The sequence below is a fragment of the Rhinolophus hipposideros genome (genome assembly GCF_964194185.1).
Source record: "Rhinolophus hipposideros genome assembly, chromosome: 2".
Taxonomy (NCBI): domain Eukaryota; kingdom Metazoa; phylum Chordata; class Mammalia; order Chiroptera; family Rhinolophidae; genus Rhinolophus; species Rhinolophus hipposideros.
This window is the reverse complement of record NC_138048.1, coordinates 103,381,069-103,400,719: the sequence shown is the minus strand read 5'-3', so window position 1 is coordinate 103,400,719 and position 19,651 is coordinate 103,381,069. Positions and strand designations below refer to the sequence as shown.

At 47.3% G+C, this 19,651-nt stretch overlaps 1 protein-coding gene across 1 annotated transcript; it reads right to left on the bottom strand.

The window, feature by feature from the left end:
• Positions 1-362: 362 nt before the first annotated feature.
• On the bottom strand, positions 363-19,286 carry CHAF1B (chromatin assembly factor 1 subunit B). The gene is made up of 14 exons (XM_081069226.1): positions 19,228-19,286; positions 18,302-18,490; positions 17,728-17,860; positions 14,499-14,616; positions 14,037-14,140; positions 10,574-10,670; positions 9,309-9,393; positions 7,939-8,032; positions 6,737-6,806; positions 6,555-6,646; positions 4,552-4,702; positions 3,351-3,761; positions 1,757-1,851; positions 363-1,175 (listed from the first exon to the last, which is right to left on the bottom strand). Exons 2-14 carry the CDS (start codon positions 18,425-18,427, stop codon positions 1,084-1,086), a joined length of 1,668 nt encoding a protein of 555 aa, XP_080925352.1. The 5' UTR covers positions 18,428-18,490; positions 19,228-19,286; the 3' UTR covers positions 363-1,083.
• Between the last annotated feature and the right edge of the window lie 365 nt (positions 19,287-19,651).

The following is a 19,651-nucleotide window of genomic DNA, read 5'->3' as shown; positions in this document are numbered from 1 at the left end:
GCTGTGATTGACATCTGCCAGACCCGGAAGCCCTCGGGTGATGTCTGTGGATAGGGAAGCCCTGAGTGCAGCACCCTCCTTTATAATGACTTCGTGTTCATTGCGTCAAAGTGATACACATGAAGCACTATGGCATTCAGCTGTAACACCTCTCCTCAATGTGAAGCGGCAGTGCCAGCTTCTAAGTTGGGATTCCACCCAGTGGCCACACGAGCCCCCCACCCAATGCCTCCTGACCTAAGAGAAGACTCCAGGAATCATTGTCTTCTGGAGCAACAACCGCACTGTAGAGTCTCTTCCCAGCAGAAACTGAGAACGTCATCCTCTGAGGGACGGAGAAAGCAAAGGCAGAGGCATAAATTGCTGAATGAAGTTGATGTTTTTGCTTTGAAAAATCTAAACAGCTAACCTACTTAGAAACCAAACTGTATCTAAACAAAAACCTCAACTCTCCCTAAAAAGAAAAAAACAATACAGAATAAAAATGCAAAACGAAATATGCCAAAACAGTAACAAGGGTTCCATCTGCAGGTGAGATGATGGGGATCTCCACCTCCAACCCGCTTTTTCTACTTTACTCTAGTTTCCTAACTTTCTAGAATGAGCATTATTACTTTTAAAATCAGAAAGCAAATTTAACAGTATTCCCAAAACTAATCAACTATTTAGAAGCTAAACCTAGTAAACCATTCAAACATTCTAAAATTTGGCAGAAGAAACCTTCACAAATTACTTTCCAATTCCAGCTTTAGGAGTCCACTCACGAAGGGTCTGTCATTTCACAGAAGTCTGTCAAGGGAGGACAGACTGATTTCCACACCAGGCTCGTTTCAGAAACTCATCAAAAAGAGGATTTGGTCTATTGCAATGTTCATATCTCCGAGGTAAATTATATACTGACCACCGAGGAAACATATTTCTGGAGAAAAACCGGTCCGTGTATTGTTATAGAACTCAATTTACTAGTGTCCATCAGGCTCCGTCTGATGCCCCTGGTCTCAGGGGTCTTTAGCCTCGGCAGCCCCTTCCCTGTGCACCTGGGGTCCCCAGACCCAGCAGCCTTCAAGCACAAGACAGGTTTCATCAAGGGTCCAGACCTGGGGCACTCCCTTCGTTTACGCCGAGTCTGGGTCGCTTTAGCTCCGGAGGACTGCCCTGAGGGTCTCCAGGAGTCTCTGAAATGTTAACAAACACGAGGTTGGGAAGTCACTGAACACTGCTTTTAGTTAAGAGCTGACATTTACAAAATAAATGTTGTGCCCAGACAAGGAACTAAAAAGTTCCTGGCAAAGTCCTATATGCATAAGTGGAAGGATCCATATCAGTGGGTCACACCAGGGGCGATTTTGCCTCCCAAGGGATAGTGGGTAATGTCTGGTGACATTTTAGAATGTCACGAGTGGGAGGCGTGGGTACCAACATCTAAACATCCTACAATCACAGGACAGCCCCCACAACAAAGAATGATCCGGCCCAGAATGCCAGCAGTGCCAAGGACGAAGAGCCTGACTGACACCATTTCCTGCCCGTACCCCCAGCTGCACCACCGGCCTCACCACCAGCCTCAGTGCTTTCACCAGAAGGTGGGCTCCCTGCTGAGAATCAACAGGCAGCCAGTGAGCTTATATGATGAGTCTGGAAAGACGCTGCCTTGCTCTCTCAGAACTGACTTAAAATTTGAGGGTGGTAATTGCCAAATGAACCAAAGAGAAGATAACCTCTTTAATTATATTAAACCAGTAACAGGGTCACTTACCTGACTGAATTTCTTCTGTGGAAGGAGTGGAAATCACACTGGTTGGTACAGAATTCAGCGGAGCATCTGTCTTTAGGGGTATTAAGCTTATTCTCCTTGATTAATAAAGTAAAGGGGTACATGGTGAATTAGTGTCATAGGAGTCGGCTGTGTATGATACCAAAGTTCACAACTACCCAAAAGGAAACATTTGAAATTTGCAGCTGATCACAGGATACAAGGCATATGTTGATGTGCCCACTAATTTAGTAACTAAGGGTTATGTTCATGTACCAAGTTAAACCATCATATTTACAACAGTCAACTTAACCAGTCATCTAAAATTTTCAAAGCCTGTGCTCTGTTAATTATCAGTGGTATGCTGAACGCCCTCCTGGACAATACATATGTAAGCCTATCAGACATGGTATCTACCATGGAAAGCCCCAAAACACAGATAATTCTGTTTTAAAATCCAGTCTTAATTTTCAACAACTGTTATATTTTTTAAAAATTCCTGCAAGAAGCTTGCAAGAAATTTAGAGGGGAAAAACTTTAATACCAAAAACATTTCAAAGAACACCTTCCTATTCCCTCCCCCACTGAAAAACAAATAGAGGGAAAAAAATGTTAGTTGACAGAAAGAAATCAGATTCAAAAAGAGCCAAGACTCCCTCTAACCTATATATGGATATGCAGTGAAGTCATGTGAACACGGCAGTTAAGACACAAAGCTTCTGTCATCTTTGTCACTGCCACCCCTTCTCGCTGGAGGCCCCCGGCCCTGGACTCCTCCCAGTGCAGTTTCTGGAAGGTCAGGAGGCAGGAGATTGGTGAAGGCAGCACACAGGGCAAGAGGTAACTGCCCTCATAGCCAGACCAATGTGAGTAGGGAGCAAACGTCTGAGTGTCACCTGGGGACTATTTGTCATCAGACCAGACGGACTGTTCACCGGGGGCCAGTCTGCTAAACAAGGCAAACACCTCCTCACGGTGTTCCTTGGATTTCCTGCCTACTGTAAAGTGCCCGTTACCTAAATAAAGGTGAGATGACCTTTTTATCCCAAGAGAACATGGTGAAGAAGGGGACACATTTCCTGCCTAAAAGGGATTAGACTCTAACAGGAAAAACAGAAGCATAGATGAAACCCTTGCAATTGAACATGTGTTGTGACAGAGAAAAGGGCTGATGGGACATCCAAATGGGTCTTTCAGGACTCTAGTGTCACCAAGGGGAGGAGATGTCCAGGGCTTCCAGAGGAAGGCAAAGGCAGAGGCCTCCAAGGGCAGAGTGTGCTCTGAGACCCCGACTTTCAGTCGGGGGGGACATGAAGGCACAGGGTGAGTGCCGACAGTCCTGGACAGTGGGGAAACCACATCCGTCCACATACCGTGCACACAAGTCTGGCCCTCACCAGATAGGAAGGAAACGGGGAGCCCCGTGGCGGTCTCTAAGCAAGGAAGTGGCACTCTCAGATATGAGGCCAGGAAACCTCTCTGGCAGGAGTGAAGTACGTGCCGTGTGGAATTTCACCTGCTAAAGGGTGGAGCCTTTCAGTCGGTATTTTGTTTTTCAATTGCAAAGCCAATTTCTTCTTCCATCAGAGATTCTTACCGGGGTGTCGTCTTGCTCCAGGACTGCAGTGTGTTCAGCGTGACCCTCCGGGATGGGTGGGCTTTCAGGGGTTGACTGCCGGGCTGCAGGGTCTTCTCTTCTGAAGGGCCAGGTGCCGAGCTTCTGGCAGCAGCACCCGTCGAGGCCGTGTCTTTGGCCGCTGTGGGGGCTGGAGATGGTTTCGCCTGAGTGGGGATTGTACAGGGACTGCTGGGCGTTCCCTCTGCCAGTTTGGGTCCTGGCAGACTCCCTTGGTGTGGCTGACTTTTAGTTTTTTTTGCTGTGTCAGGAGTTCTCTCACTCAAATCTGGCTTCTCTTTCAAAGGTATTCCAAGTTCATCCTTCTCAAATGTCACGAATGAACAATAGCCATCCGTGGAAGAAATGGCCAGGAAGGCCCCATCGCTGGACCTTTGTTCCCAAAACAGGAGAGAAAGTTAGAAACTTCACCAAAGTCTATGGGCCACTCTTCACACTCTCATTACTAGTTAAAAAAGGAAGTTCAAGCAAAATCACAAGCTTTGTTTGAAGGCAAGTCAGGGAAAAAACATGACTACGAAAGGGTCTGTGTGGTCTCCTTCCTCACACCCTCTCCTTCCCCAACCCTGTCATGATTTTCTGAGGCGCTATAATTTTTTGGCACCGTCATCAAATGCACCTAAATAAAGGTGAGATGATCTTTTTATTCCAAGATAAAAAAAGAAAATTGAAAGAAGGAAAAAGACTTGTAAAAAGTAAGAAATGAATGCTACACGGCCAGTTCTTGTCCGAAGCTCGAGCTGGGCTTGAGGGGGCAGGGGAGGCTGGACCAGGGAACCGGGTGCTGAGGATCTCACGTGGAAAGCGGAGCCACACCTCAGAACAGGCACGGTTCTGGGCAGCAGGGGCTCCCAGGGATGGGCTCCCCCGGGCAGCCTGCTAAGTCCCCAAACGACCAGGCCTCCCCTGCGTTTATGAGAATTACATTAACCCACGGGGCAATCTGAATGACACTAATACCCACTGATGTTACAACAGGAAGCGGTATTGTAGCAAATTAAAAATGGCTTTCTTTTTAATGTTGATTCTTTTAAAAACAAAATGTAAATAAGGGCCAAAAAGTCCTCTGTAGTAATGAAACACTCTCAGACCCAAGGGTCTGCTCCGAGGTAACGTGCACTGTATCTCCTCCATCCGCCTTCCCTCACCACCTGCCACTCACCAGGAAATGTCACTCAGGGTGTGGTAATGGATGTTAGACACGTAACCAAAAGGGAAGAGCTGCTGGGTGTCGTAAAAGAGCACCGAGTCCTCAGAAGCCACGGCAAACACCAGGCGGTAGGGCAGGCGCACGAGCTCTCCAGACGGTCCGTCTGCAGGGGCGGGCAATGGAGACAGGAACACAAGCAAAAGCCACGTTCTCCAAGGAAACAACAAATTCCCCCTCCCAAAGCCCTCTCCCAGAGGACAAACGTGACACAATTTTATGAAAGACTAGTTTGCTGTCTGCTTCATAAAAGAATTCAGTTCTTTATATTATTTTACATATAAATGTATGAATAAAGGAGAACCATGGATGAACCAATGAGGACGCTGTGTAATAACCCAAGAATCATGGGCACCCGATGTCCAAAAACAAGAGAAAAGGGGGTGTCTACAAGGCAAGTCAGTCTGAGGGGTCACTTTCTTATAAGGAAAAATAAGGGTCACATAGAAACGTTTTATAAAGAGATGTTTTGATACTCTTTCGAGTTAATTATATTCATTCACACAAAGGATTAGAAAGTTAAAAACAATGTCTGCTTCCAGCCACGAAGTAACTCGGGCCCAATTTGTCCTCCGATTTTTTAAAACACTGATCTGATATCAGTCAATGAAGGACAAGCGATCCCTGGGAGATAGAAAGCAAGTGAGCTTAAGTGCTCATAGCCTCAGCTCACTGCCTGGAGTTTCCGGGCCCAGCAGAAGTGGGGGAGCCCAGGCGGCACCCAGCAGACCCCCTGTGCTGACAAGACAGAGCTGGGAGTCCTGGTTGGCCAAGGTCACCAGGGCTCACAGGATGGAGGAGCAGAGATGGGAGGGAGAGCTTCACAGACCTGCAGGGGCCCTCTCATCTTCCGCTGAGCACTGACCACTCAGAGCATGCGCGAGGAAAGACCCGGGTCTGAACCAGAACGTCGGGAAAGAAGGCAACCCCCAAAGCTCACACCGACCAGAGTGGGAAAGCTCCAATTTCACAGGCATCGGTTATACTGAGGGCTGAGCCTCAGGAGTGGGGAAATTCACCCTCAACCCTGGGATCCGCCTAACAAAGCTTAACAAACAGCAGGACCCGTAGGAAACAGAACATTTCCTGGTAACTTAACTGCGTCCCAGAATAAAGCTCAAAAATATTTGTAAAAATAAAAAGTATACGCAGCAAACCACTAAGGTAAAATTCACAATGTCTGGCACCTAATAAAAAATTGCAGGGCACTCAGAGCAGCAGCAAAATAAGACCCACAATGAGAAAAAAAATAATCAAAACCAATCTTTTGTACGTGAAGACATGAATTATGATAAAAACTGTATTCCACGTGTTCAAGAAACAAGAGGAAACATGGAGCATGTTGAGTAGAGACATGGAATATGTAAGACCCAAATAGAACTTCTTGAGATGAAAACTACAGTGTCACAGGTGGAAAATACACTGGATGGCACCAAGGGCAGATTACAGATAGTGAACTCACAACACAAGCTATAGGACTACCCAAAATAAAACACTGTGAGGAAAAAACACAAGTAATCAGGGCATCAGTAAGCCGTGGGATAACTTCAACCGGCCTAACACATGTGTAGTTGGAGTCACTGAAGAAGAGGAGAGGGAGGGGATGACAAAGAAACACTTGAAGAAATAATGGCCGAAATCCCCCAAATTTGGAGAAAAGTTAAAAAACAAAGAATAATCCAACTCATACATAATTTTACTGCATAAAAAAATCAATAATGAATGACGTTCAACCTGTTTTACTCCGTTAAAGTTGCTTTAAACAAAGAAAGTGAGTTCCGGACCATGCAAACTGACATATTTTGGAAGCAAGTCTTTGCTCCAGCTCTTAAGAGTAACTAAACTGGACTAAACCCACATACTCATCTTTCCCCACAAGATAAAGTCCAAATCACCACCCTACCCTGGTAACCTGCCTCAGAAAACATAACATAACCTCTGTGGACGTGACCACGTACCTGTTTCCATCACCGGCCTCAACTCAAAGTAGACGGGACAGCAGCGGACAGCAAGTGTCGCTTTTCCAGGGTACGGAAGGTGAGCAATAGGCCTGAACATAAATCATAATTTTAGAAAAAGGCACCGTTACTTAACAAAAGAAAAAAGGGTAAACGTTTCAAATAGTTCTTCAATTCCATACCTTTTAAGATTTTTCCTGGAGAAAATATAAGTTGTGTTCGTTACGTTTTCACCAGATTCCACGCATCCGGCTGGGGAAGCAGGGAAAGGGAGGGAGAGAAAGGAAAGGCAATGTTTTATTAAACTGTTCACCAGCAAAAACTCAAGAGCATCCAATCTGGCTTGTAAAATAATTTCCCCAAAAGATGTGTATCCCCTGGACAATGTTTTTGTGACTAAGGACAAATACAAGCACAGTCTGTGCTCAGCCCTTACTCTGGTTCTGCCCACCTGTCCTCTCACCTGAGTGTCATCTCACCTGAGGGGCTCGGTTGCCCCCGGAACCACTTCCAGATCTGGGCAAGAAGAACTTCAAGTGGGAGCCCCTGCTATAGAAGACCTTGGCCTGAGAATCCAGCTGAAGCGCTGGGACTACATCCCCAGATCTCTCCCTTGGATTCTGACCTCAGTTGTCAGCCAAAGGCCAAGACTCGGGCCTTTTCCCATCTGCCTGATGGAGCCAGGAGGTCGCCAGGAGACCTAGCCCTCTGCTGAAATCTCCAGTCCCTGCAGAAGCTGACTTTGCTCTGGGGAGCAGCCCACGCCTGAGAGCTCATCTCCACTGATATACTTAAAACCAGGTCAGACTCTGCCAGAGGACCGTCAAACACAGTTGCTCTCGGGAACATCTCCCCGTCCTATGTTGAAATTTCTTGCTACATATGCACATATATAATCTTACACGTGACCATTTTGTATCTACTGGGAAGGGCAACAGACAGTATCAGTAGTCCTACTCTGTCCCCATCTCACCCCACCCTTCCACCCCCAGGTGTCCCCGCTGACATACCAGTATGTCATTTGTATATGTCCTCCCTGCTCACAGAATCATTACAACCAGTTATACCTGAACGGCATATATAGGCATACGGTGGGGTTTTTTTAGTTTATTTTACAAAATGGCGTATTATTTAGACTTTTCTTTATTTTGCTTTTCTTAGCCAACTGCTCACAAAAATTAACTTGGATAGCATTGATGCATTTTTTTTTCTTTTCCTCTCCATCGTCAGTTCTCCTCCTCTTACATTTTATTTTTATTCTTATTTTTGCCTTTCTCCTATATCCACACATCATATCTGATGCTGGCACTCACTCTGGAGGTAAGACAGAGGTTACAACCCTCCGACCAGAGTCCTGACAAGGTCCTGGCTTTGTGAAACTCACCTGGTGTGAGGAGCAAAGATCCGTCAGGAGTGAAGCTGAGTCTGCGAAAGAATGACTTCATGCTGTCGTCATGAAACATCCGGTAACTTCTGGCCTGTGGCATAAAGTTCAAACATTATTCCAAATCTTTCCATTCACAATCAAGGCTTACCAATTCTTAGATATTTTTCTTTATGTGTTACCACTTATTACTGACATAATAATGAAACTAAAAGACATGATCAAATAATCATGCAGGCCTGCAAGAGTAATCACTCATGAACTGATCACCTTTTCGTTAAGGAAAGCTGTGTGTGTATGTGTACGTGTCTATATATGTGTTTGCATGGTTCTACGATCAGTTCTTAAAAACCTCTGGAAGAACTCCCACCACACTGCCAACAATGATTTGTGGGGGGATGAGACTGGGAGAAAGCAGGAAGACGACCAGGAGTCCTAAGCTTGTGATCTGTGTATATCCATTTAGAATTTCCAACCGAAGGAATACTTTAAAAATACAGTGTTGATTACTAAACTGTTAACCATATAATCTTTTCAAACAACATGTCTGGACCATCCGTGTGAAAGCTTCTGCGACCATTTACCAACACTTTATGAACATGAAGACTTGAATTCTCAAGAATCCAAGGAAGCATTACTGCTCACGTTACAAAGTGTATGACATCACAGGGTCGGCTGCTCACCCCCACACGGCCATCACCTGCCGCCTCGGGCTGGATTGGCACATCCCTTTTCCTTCTAGTAACCGAATTCCTCCTTTTGCCTAACTGCCTGTCTCAGTAGTTTTGATTCCTCCAGGACCAGGATCCTATTTTAATTCGCCAGTTCTTGCTAAGATCAAAATCCTTCCCTTCCTATGCCTGAACACCAGCCCATCGGCTGGCTCCCTGCTGTCTGCTACGGGAGTCCTCCATCTACCTGCCAGAACGGTGTACTGCCTGCTGCTGGATGACCCACACACCTGCCTTTCTGTGCCTAGTGCTGGGATCCTCCTAGCTCGGCAGCGCTCAACCCTCACTACACCTTGGAATCCCGGAGGCCCTGCCTACCTCATGCCACACAAATCATACCTCAGGGGTGGGGCCTGGGCCCCACATTTTTTAATGCTTCCCACGTCACTCCACAGTGCAGCCAGAGTTGGAAACCACTATCCTCCATCATCAGCTCTCCCCGGTCCCCCAGATGTCCCCTTTTCCAGAAAGACCAGGCTACCATGCTAACTGAGCCCTGACTGTCAGAAGGGAAATCTCACTGTGGTTCAGATGTCAGGTCCTTGAGACGGTGATTTAGCTGCAAGACACAGAGGAGCCCACAGCTTCCAAAGTCTCAGGTAAAGTACCACTGCAACAGGATGCCAAAATGTTTCATACCTCTCCTTCAGCCCCTACTCCAGACAACATCTTTGAAACATTAAAAGCCACACGTTTCTTCTGGATACTGTATACCCTCAGGATCCTAAATAAATAAGAAAAGTCAGATTTATCTATTCTACTAAATGAATTATGCTCCCCATAAACACAATCTACTAACAAAACTGAAGATCGCTTAAACGATTTTTGGCCCGTGAAACCATTTTCCAATGACTTTCCCACTTAACTGAGTAATGATGACAGAACAAGTATTAACAATGAAAAAGGTACCACTAAAGAAGTGGAGAAATAGCTCATCATTTCATTTTTTTACTGAATGTTTCCACTTTTAAAGTAATAAGTACTTCGGGCCTGGCCTTATTTTTCAGGTCATGGACATTTGGCCCACAGGCAATTTGTGTGACTGTGGTGAAGTTTATTTTTTATTTTGTGTTGAACAGTCTCGTCCTTAGGGACTTGCAAGAGTAAGGAAAACACCAACAGGTAACTTTGGCTACTGATAACTCATATCAGTCCCACTAGCTAATCAGACGCTTTCACTCCTGATGGCCTGAATAAAAAACATATTTCAGAAATCACATTTGGAATGTAACAGAAGAGTTTATGAAAAATGCGCACTAACTCTTCCATCTTGCTTTCATTCCAGGGCCATCTGAAATTAAACTTGCTGTAATTAAAAGTAGTTAGATAAATATTCAAAATGTCTATTCTGACTGATGAGTTATACACCAGGCACCTCTGATATATTTTTTTAATTCTTTGTTCCAAGAACACAATTTAATGGAACAATACCAGACAGTACACACATCAGTTAAGTCGTCCTTTCAAAAGGGACAAAATATTTTATACTAATTTAAATAGAGGCATTTAAAAAAATCACTGTATTAGTAAACTGTAATAAAAAAATTAAATAAATAGTCCAACCCTACCACTAGGTACCTCGATTGCTTACGTCATATTTACACAAGACTTTTCTTTAAAAATTGCCCATGAAATTTAAATTCAATTCAAAGCTCTTTCTGCATTCATTCACCCATTCAGTAAAGATTTACTAAGTACTAACTTTATGTAAGGCACTTACCCTGTTGAGTTTCTTATTTTTCTTATGTTGTAAGAATAACAGTAAAACAAAACGTTTTATATCAAACCAAGAACAAGAGAATCAAAGCAAGACATGGTTTATGGTGGTTAAGTTGTGATAAAATACTTTTGCAGAAAATTTCAAGTAAATAGACATAAAGACAACGTGCCCAATACTAACGCACCTGTCACAGCTCAAGGTAGCAACATACAGACCCAAAGGATCCCAGGCCACTCCTTGTACGTAACTTTTATGTTCATTAAAAATTGAGATCTTTTGTCCTAGAGGAAAAAGCACACAACAGCATTACCAAAACCTACCCAAGCACGAATGAAGTACAATTTAAGCATTACTGCCTTTGTAGCATTCCGTCGTTTGGCTGGCAGTAACTGAAATTCTGCACCAAACTCTGTGTCAGGCGCTGGGGACACAAAGATGACTTCACACACCCTCACTGCCAAGGCACTCACATCTTAATGGTAGAGACAGGCCCACCGACGGGCAAGCACACTGCAGCCTGATCCAGTGTACTTACAATAGAAGGGAGGCCAATAAAGCAGCAGGTGAGGGTCAAGGGGATGAGGGGGGCCCAGTTCTCCAGGTCAGGCAGGATGAAGGCCAGTGAAGGGGGAAAGGACGTATTCTAAGCCAGCCCACGAGGGGAAAGCCAGCTGAGGCACGTGGCGCAATGAAGTCACTGAGAACTGCTAGTGGGTAAGGTGAGAGCCAACATGGCAATGAGACGAGGAGGAACGGAGGTGTGCGGCAGGAAGCCTGCGGACAAGGAAAAGGCGCTGGGTGTTCAAGGTGTGGCTAAGAGGGACGCAGAGAGGAAGTGATCTGATTATAAGGATGAAACCTAGGTGTTTGGAAAGAGCACAGGAAGTGTTACTAGTTAGGAGGTGGGAGTAGCCGGGTGAGAGATGCGGGCCGGAACCAGAACGGCGCTAATAGAGGTGGGTGGACAAGGGACTTGGGGAAACAGAAGGAAAAACCAGGAGCACAGAAACATGACCTGAATAAAAAGAGGAGGGAGTTATGAAGCTTTAACCATTCTAGAAAGGAAAAAAAAGAACCTCTTCTCTGAAGAGTGCTCAGCCCTCACTCTCTCCCACCTTTCTCCCCTCCCATTCACTCAGCCCTCTGTACTGGCTTCCACTCCCACGCCTGCTAAAACTGCTACATGGTACTGCTAGGTTGTGGGCAAACTTGCCTGCCCTTTCCTTCTTGAAACGCTTTTCAGGGAGTCTGCTGAGACGAAGGTGGCTGGGGGTGAAAAGGGCTAACAGTAACCTGTAGTGGTTTGGGGAGCTACCAGGGAGAAGAGGAGGGGGATCTGACCTCCCAAGTGAAAAGGGGTGGGGGACCCTGAGACCCCACCTGGGTGAGTCTGCAGTGGCCCAGCCTGCCGGGTGGCAGGTTTTTAACCAGCAGTGCCCAGCACAACCAGGAAACTAAAGGGCACTGAACAGCAATCCTGGGTTGGGGGTTGTCTTGGTGGGTAAGATGGATGAAAAGGGCCCGAGGGGATGGACGGTGTTTATAAATGATCATTTTGGGGAGCAAGCTGTATAGAGAAAATAGCAGAGGCCAGAAGGGGCTCACAGACCAGGAAACAGAGGGCTCGGGGGACCCAAAGGCGCTAGGAAGAAAAAGAGCAGAAAGTGAAGGTGTGAGCAAACTAACGAAGATGGTTCTGATGGGAGAGGGGGACACTTGGCTTAAGATGTCATTGACAGAGCAGTTAAAATGACAGAGGTCTTCTAAGAAGCCCAGAACTGGGGACTGCCGTGACATGACGACTGTGGGTCAAGCCCGTGTTCTTTTGAAAAGCGCTCTTGAAGTTTTTGACTCAAACTTTGGAGGAACTAAGGTGATCGTTAATACAAGGAATCACAACATGTGGAATTCCATAAATAAAAATTTATTGACTTGAAATAATTTTGCCTATGTTACACATAATAAAAGAAAACCAACCCTGTACAAAAAAAAAAAAAAAAAAAAAAAAAAGGCAGAGGTCTAGGACGTGACCTGATTTCCACTCCCAGTTCCCATCTCAGGAAATGGCACCAATATCCACCTGGCTGTCAAAAACCTGGGAGTTACAGCCAATGCATCAAATCCTGTCAGCTCTTTCTTCAAATTATATCCCAACCAAACCCTTTCCTTTCTCACCCGTTCCATCACCAGCACCCTAGCCCAAGCCATTACCAGCTCTCCCCTGAATTACTCCTAAGATGCTAAACCACTAACAGGTTCCCTCGCTATCGCTTGTGTTCTCCTAGGATCAATTTACCATGTGCTACCCACAGACATCTTTTTTAAAACAGAAATATAATCCAGCTACCCTCTTGCTCAAAACCCTTCAGCAGCACGTGTTACACGTGGGACACAATGTGAAACCCTTTCCATGGTCTACAACCCCCTGTGGCCCGGCCCGCCCACCCCCATCCTCCGCTTCTCCCTTCCCCCCGCTCCAGTACACTAGCCATGTCCTCCACGCAGGGCCTCTGCCCTCGCTGTTCCCACAGGCTGGAACGCTCTTCCCCAAAGTGACACACATGGCTTGCTCCCCGACTTCATTCAGGTCACTGTTCAAAGACCACGTGCTCAGAGAGCCTTCCCTCGTCACCCTGCCCCTGTCCCACCCCATCATAGCAGCCACCCCTGCCTGACATCATACCCGTCCCGGTATTTGTCTAACAGAATGTAGCCACTTCGTATATTTTTCCAGCACCTGCAATAGTGCCCAGCACGCTGGCAAAGTTCCAGCATTACAACTGGCTTCAGGGGGGCACCGGATGGACTGGCCACACAGACATGGAAATTATCCAGGACAATGGCCAGCTTTAGGGACAAGAAGACAGTGACACTGGTCCTCCATTTTGCAGAATGTCAGGGACTAAGAGCGTGACAGAGATGAGGCAAGAAGGAGGATGGGTTAGCTGGACAGCATGGTACTCAAAGGACAGACTTTTACGGAGAGGATGAAAACGAGACAGACGCTGGTGGCAGCAGGGACCCTACCAGGGCACCTGGCTTGTGGGAGAATTAGAAGCCTGTACCACGGAGGAAAGCAGAGGAAGAGGCTGGGAGAAAACACAGAGCTGAGTGAGTAAAGGCCTGCAGGGCTGGCATCAACACCGCTGGCCTTTGGCATTGCACACTCTTTTTACACTGTAATTTCTCAGTGTGTACGTCTGCCCAGCTAGAGAGCAGGTTCTCAAAAGCAGCAAGGTGTGCTGGGCTTTCTTTGATCGTCTAAAATGAAAAGCTGATCCTACCTACCCTGACACGCAGATTTCAGTGCCCCCATTATTGTGACTTGCTGATCTTCCCAAGATCCTAAGCTCCATGAAGGCAGGGATCAGCCCTGCCCCCATCATAAATGTATCCCCAGGCCTGTGGGCCCCACCTTGCTCTGGCACCCGTAACTCACGACACCAATGCTAAGCCTTAGACACTCTGCCTGGGACCCTGAGACTGAGCTGGATCGTGGCATGGGGGAGAATCCCTAACCTGTCGTGCCAAACACCTATTTCAGCTCACTAAAGACACTCTTCTTACTCCTTTAGAGACAACGGGGGCAGTCTTTTTAGACACTTAAAATATTCCGTCCCCTGATAATAACAACAACATATAGCTACCTTTACTGACATCCCATATGATGGCGGTGTTATCCACGGAGGCAGAAGCCATGAAATTCCCATCAGATGCCCAGCAAATATCATACACATCTTCTAGGTGGCCCCTAGAATCCGAAGAGGAAAAAGAGGGGAGAAAGGAGAGAAAAACTATCAACAATGTAAAGGCAAACTCAGGGACCACACATGAGAATGGGACATTAGAAATTTCCACTGGGAACTGTATCAGCCATAGCTACACTCTACTACCTTCAGGGACAGTTGTAGCTTTAAAACAGACGCAATTTTACTAAGGGAAATTTTACAGCCGAAACTAAGAAAATCCATTTTAATCATGCTTTTCTGTTTTAAAGCTCTTCTCTTATTTCTTTCTTGCATAAGTCAAAGTTTCAGGCGAGATCTGGAAGTCAAAGAGCGTCTCAGGCAAATGCACTGACCCACGCCCACGGCCCCTCCCCAGGTTACCTCAGGGTTTTCACCACCGTCCAGTTCTCCTTGTTCAGCTGAGCCTCATCCTCATCCTGAAAAGCAATCTGCTCTGGCTCCTTGTTATCATTCACCTTCCACAACAGAATGACAGCATCTGCGGAGTGAGTCAATTCAAGATGAGCGGTGCTTCTGAAGGAATATCATCGCCTGCACAGCTAAGCCACTGGCAAATAGACCAGCTGGCAGGGAGGAGCTGGGCCTCCTCGTGATGCCCAGCTGCCAAGGACAGGCACTAAGTAGCTGATAATGTGTAGCTGTGACTTCTCTGGGGCGGGAATGGAAGCGGGGTGGGGGTGCCAGGCCCCAGCTTTGTTCCCTGGTCCCCTGTAGCCTGCAGAAGTGTTCAGTGAAGGGAAAGGCAGGAGTGGATAAAAGTGGGGAGCTATAAAACGACAATTAAAGAAAAAGAAGCTGTCGTGCAGGGTCTCAGCTCCCACTCCCCGCCCAAGAACGCAGGACACGGTAAGGCCAAAAAGGAACACCCACGGCGCCATAGATAGGGGCGTCAAACCAATATATTCTCGCTGGCGGCATCTGCCTCTCTGCAGTCCGCTCTTGCTAGCCCCCGTTTCTTGCTAGCCCCCATTCCTTTCTGCTACCGTAGCCACGGCAGTTATATTAGTGGCCAATGGCTTATGGGTTACAGCTGACGGCCAACTAGCCACAGCTGCTGGCCATCTGATCACAGTTGACGGCCATTTACTACCCGAGCCAGCACCTTTCTATGTGAGGCCGAGAGCCTGGAAACTGTTTTTTGGGGCTTTGTGCCCAAAGAAGCCATGCTTTATTATAGCACACCCCTTCACGTCCGGATTTTTAGAGCATTAAGCAATATTTATGTTGTTCAATAGACACTATGGCCACAAGGATTGACTTCTCAGAATGCAGACAAGAAAAACAGGTTTGCCTTCTGAACTAAAATTCCAAAATCAAACTTATATCAGATCAGAGCTATACAAAGTCACCTGAAACAGAAGGGTCCCAAGGCCAGCAAAACACCACTGCAAAGCGACTGACTACATTAACAAATCTAAAGACATAACCTATAAATGACTGAATAGGAAAAAAAAAAAACAACAGCAAAGAGCCACCAACACAAGAGTTGGCAGATCGTTCCTAGCTGTGTAACTTTTAGCAAGTCACTTGATGCCTCAGTTTCCTCACCTGTAAAATGGGAATAATAGTATACCTACCTCAGAAGGCTGTTTGAGGATTACTTACATGAGTACATATGCATAAAGCACTTACAACACAATGCCTGGCACATGGAGAGCCCATAGATGTGTCAGCTATTAAGATCACGGACACATCAGATACCTTAGCCCGATGTCATCAATTGTCTGAGTCCTCTGACTCTCACGTTCTGTTCTGACACCACACTGACCACAAAACCTGACCGTGCCCTGGCTTCCCTTTGAGGAACGCCTGCAGGAGGAGAGTGAATGAGATGGTTGGCTATGTGGACACCTGCGGTCTCATTCTAAATTAACTGGAAGCCTGGGAGTTTGGCTGAGAGAAGACTGGCCCTACAGATGGATGCTCTCCACATGCTGACTAACAACAGCAGGTTTCTGAGCCAAAGGACCTTGTAGAACAAGTGCCGGCCTGTGCAACCTCGCCAGAGCCAGCCCGCTGGCCTCCCCAGGTGGTGCTCCCCACTCACCACCTCTCCCCTCTCAGGACATCACGGCACTGAATCTAATAACCAGGTTTCTTTTCCTCCTGTAAACAAAATCAGATTTTTGTTTTATTTTGTACTGATTTCTAGAATGTTCTATTGTTAAAGCAGGGTAAAAAGATGACTTTTTCTGTATAGTCTGAAGAGTGAAGATAGAGAATATATATAAAATGGAGTCCCTTTAACCAAGGTGTTAAAATTATTAACGTTATGAAGGTTGAGGCATGAGGAAGGACTATTATTGTTATAACTAGCCTAGAAACTCAAACTTTTTGAACTTTCCAGTCCTGTCAATGCCTGGATATTCATCTGAATATACATCAGACCTCCAGATAACCTTCTGATTGCCCACTAAAGGACTCATATATCCAGGCCACCAGACATCCATTATCCAGACTGCCAGACATGACCAAACCTCATGGTGCCCATCCTCTAGCCCACCTGACATCCATCAGCCAGACTGCCAGATACCTGAGTGACAACCGTCCTGGACCAATCCTAGGCCTGAGAAGGCAGGACTGAGAATTCTCAAGAATGTACTTTTGGGGCGGCAGGTGGTTCAGTTGGTTAGAGCACGAGCTCTGAACAACAGGGTTGCCGGTTCGATTCTCACATGGGCCAGTGAGCTGCACCCTCCACAGCTGCATTGAAGACAACGAGCTGCCGCTGAGCTTCTGGAGAGGCTACTGGATGGCTCAGTTGGTTAGAGCTCAAGCTCTCAACAAGGTTGCCGGTTTGATTCCTGCATGGGATGGTGGGCTGCGCCCCCTGCAACTAAAGATTGAAAATGGCGCCGGGACTCGGAGCAGCGCTGTGCCCTCCACAACTAGACTGAAGGACAACGACTTGACTTGGAGCTGATGGGCCCTGGAGAAACACACTGTTACCCAATAAAATTTTTTTAAAAAATTTAGTTCTACCCATTTAAAAAAAAAAAAGAATGTACGTTTGACTTCTCTTTCCATTTTGGAACACTCCTGGCATTTTGCCTAGCTTTGTTGCCAACGTGCAAACTCTAAGACCCTTGAATAAATCTCTATCATTATTTCTAGCCAAAGCCTCCAGACTCTGAGTTTTCTTGACAAGTTTTATGCCATTTAAGTAAAAGCAGAAAGTATGAATTAATCTACTTCCCCCAAACAATTCACAAGGCCACTAAGCTAATTAATTGTACGGGAACGTGGAAGAGACTGACCATATACTATTTACATACACTAAACTAACAATCAAGCCCAGACAGAACAGTTGCCCTGGGACTCTGACAGAATGGTAAACACCTTCCTACTTGCCTGCAAACCAGCCCAGTGGGAAAGGGGCCATTTTCAAATAGGTCTTCTCAGCTTAAGCTTGTTGTCCTCCACCCACCCTTGCTCCCCAGAACATTATTTCACTAACCTATTTCAATGATAGATTGAGAAGGTCAAGCCACCTCTCAAATAAAAAAGTCCATCTAAGCTCAAATCTCACTATTTAACCTGTGACACCTGGGGATGTGTTTTCTAAAGAGTTTTGAAGTGCAATACTCACCATCTCCTCCAGATGCTAAAATTTCCCCACTTGGAGAAAAACGCACGACATTGACAACTTTGGTATGGCGAGCAAGATTGGACAAAAATTCAACAATGGCCTTTCCATCTGGTCCTTTTTCTACCTTCCAGATCTGTTGGTACCAAAACAGTCATTCAGAGAAACAGAGAGTAAGCACCTACCATACAGTGCCCACGAAAACAGTAGTACGCTTATTTTCAGGGCGGAAACTTAGTTTTTCTTTCGCAACATAAAATGCAGACACTTCTTTCTGAAACATAAACCCATTGCCTGTAGTGCTCCCTCCTACCTCTTTCTAGTGCAGAGTCTTCCCCAATAGGAAGCGGGCTCAGGATTTTAAATTAATGGGCGTCCAGTTACGTCAATCTAAGAACTATTACCCGAGGAAGAAAGCTGCTTTCTTTACTTTCATTGGTCAATCAAGGCCCCGAGAACCTATCCCCCTGGACTAGATGAGGAAGTAGTTGGAGTTGGTAACATCAGTTTTACATAAGAGATTGGAGAATGCTGCTTCACTGGTGCTTCTCTGGGCCTTTGTATCTGCCAGATTTACCCTAACAGTGGTGTCCACCCCTGCGGACGCCAGTTTGTGGATCCTCCCGGCCGCGCCATGCTGGAAGTCCAGGCTGTACACGGGCTCCTTGTTGTGCCAGGCAATTTCACAAGTGATGACTTTCATCCTCCTGAGGCTTGAAGGGGCAACAGTATGCCTCGCGCACGATTCTTTTTCCAGGCAGGAAAGCTAAAAATCGTTGGAAATAAATATAGCAGGAGAGGTGTATTCGACACTTATCAGGAACCAGGAATCCTGCTAAAACATTAACGCTGCACGCTGTACTGCGAAAGGATGTTACTGTTGACCTGTGACGTAATACCTTGCGAGTTCTACCTGAGCCCCGCGCGTGGTTTGTTCTGCCGCCACCGAGAAGCAAAATGGAACACTCGGGCAGAGAAGGTAAAGGGGCCGGGGCTGCCTGCGCAACCGCCCCCCCTCCCCGTGGTGGGGACTGGCGAGCGCGCCCGGAGAACCAGGGCCGGCTCCTCCGGGGGGGGGGCCGCATAGCAGGGTGCTGCCCGGAGGAGACCGGGCCGCTGGAAACCCACACTTCCCAGGCGCCCGGACACCCGTGGGAGGGAGCCGTTCTGGGGAGGTGGGGGCTGCCGGGTAAAGGGTCCGCAGAGGGAGGGAGCCGGGGCCGCGGGGGGAACCCCACTTCCCACAGTCGGGGCCTCCCAGGGCAGAGGACGCCCCTTCCCAGGCCTCGCGGGACAGGGCGGTCTGCGGGGGGAGCCAAGAGCGGGTTCAGCTGGGAGACCACGCGGGGCAGGGGCCTTGGCGGGAACTGGCCGCCCAAACGCGCGCCGCTCTGCAGCTGTCCCGGGCCCCTGCAGCCTGCCCTCGGCCAGAGTCTCTCGCTGCCGCCCCGCCCGGCCCGGAGACCCAAGGGGACGCGGGAGCCCGACCCGCAGAAAACATACCTGCAGGGACGCGTCCGAGTCAGCGGCGCCTTGGCGCGCGCGGCTTCCCGCGCGCCACAGGCCGCGCCTCCGATGGGCGGGGCTTCGGGACGCCCCGCCTTCCCGCCCCGGCACCTTCGGTTGGTCCAGCCGGGGCTGTCGTTCCATCAGGACTAGTTCCTGCCGGGCCACCAATTCCCCGCTGGACCCACGCACCGGAGAAGCAATGGGGGTACTTCATTCTCTCGTTAGTTCAATCCCTTCTTCCTTGTAGATTCAATCTTTTAGCAAAGTTTACATTTGCTGTACGCTGGACCCTGTGCGGTCGCCGGATACACAGTGTATCGCGAAGCTGACTTAGACTTACCCTCAGGGAATTTACAGTCCGGTAGAAGGAAGGGAAGAGACGTCCTGTAGGACAGGCGGGAAGGCTGTAACTCTGAGA

Coding starts and splice junctions, on each gene's coding strand:
- CHAF1B (XM_081069226.1), bottom strand. CDS start 18,427: ATGAAAGTCATCACTTGTGAAATTGCCTGGCACAACAAGGAGCCCGTG. Junction 17,861..18,301: donor GGGTGGACACCACTGTTAGG/GTAAATCTGGCA, acceptor TGGTACCAACAG/ATCTGGAAGGTAGAAAAAGG. Junction 1,176..1,756: donor CACAGAAGAAATTCAGTCAG/GTAAGTGACCCT, acceptor TTAACATTTCAG/AGACTCCTGGAGACCCTCAG.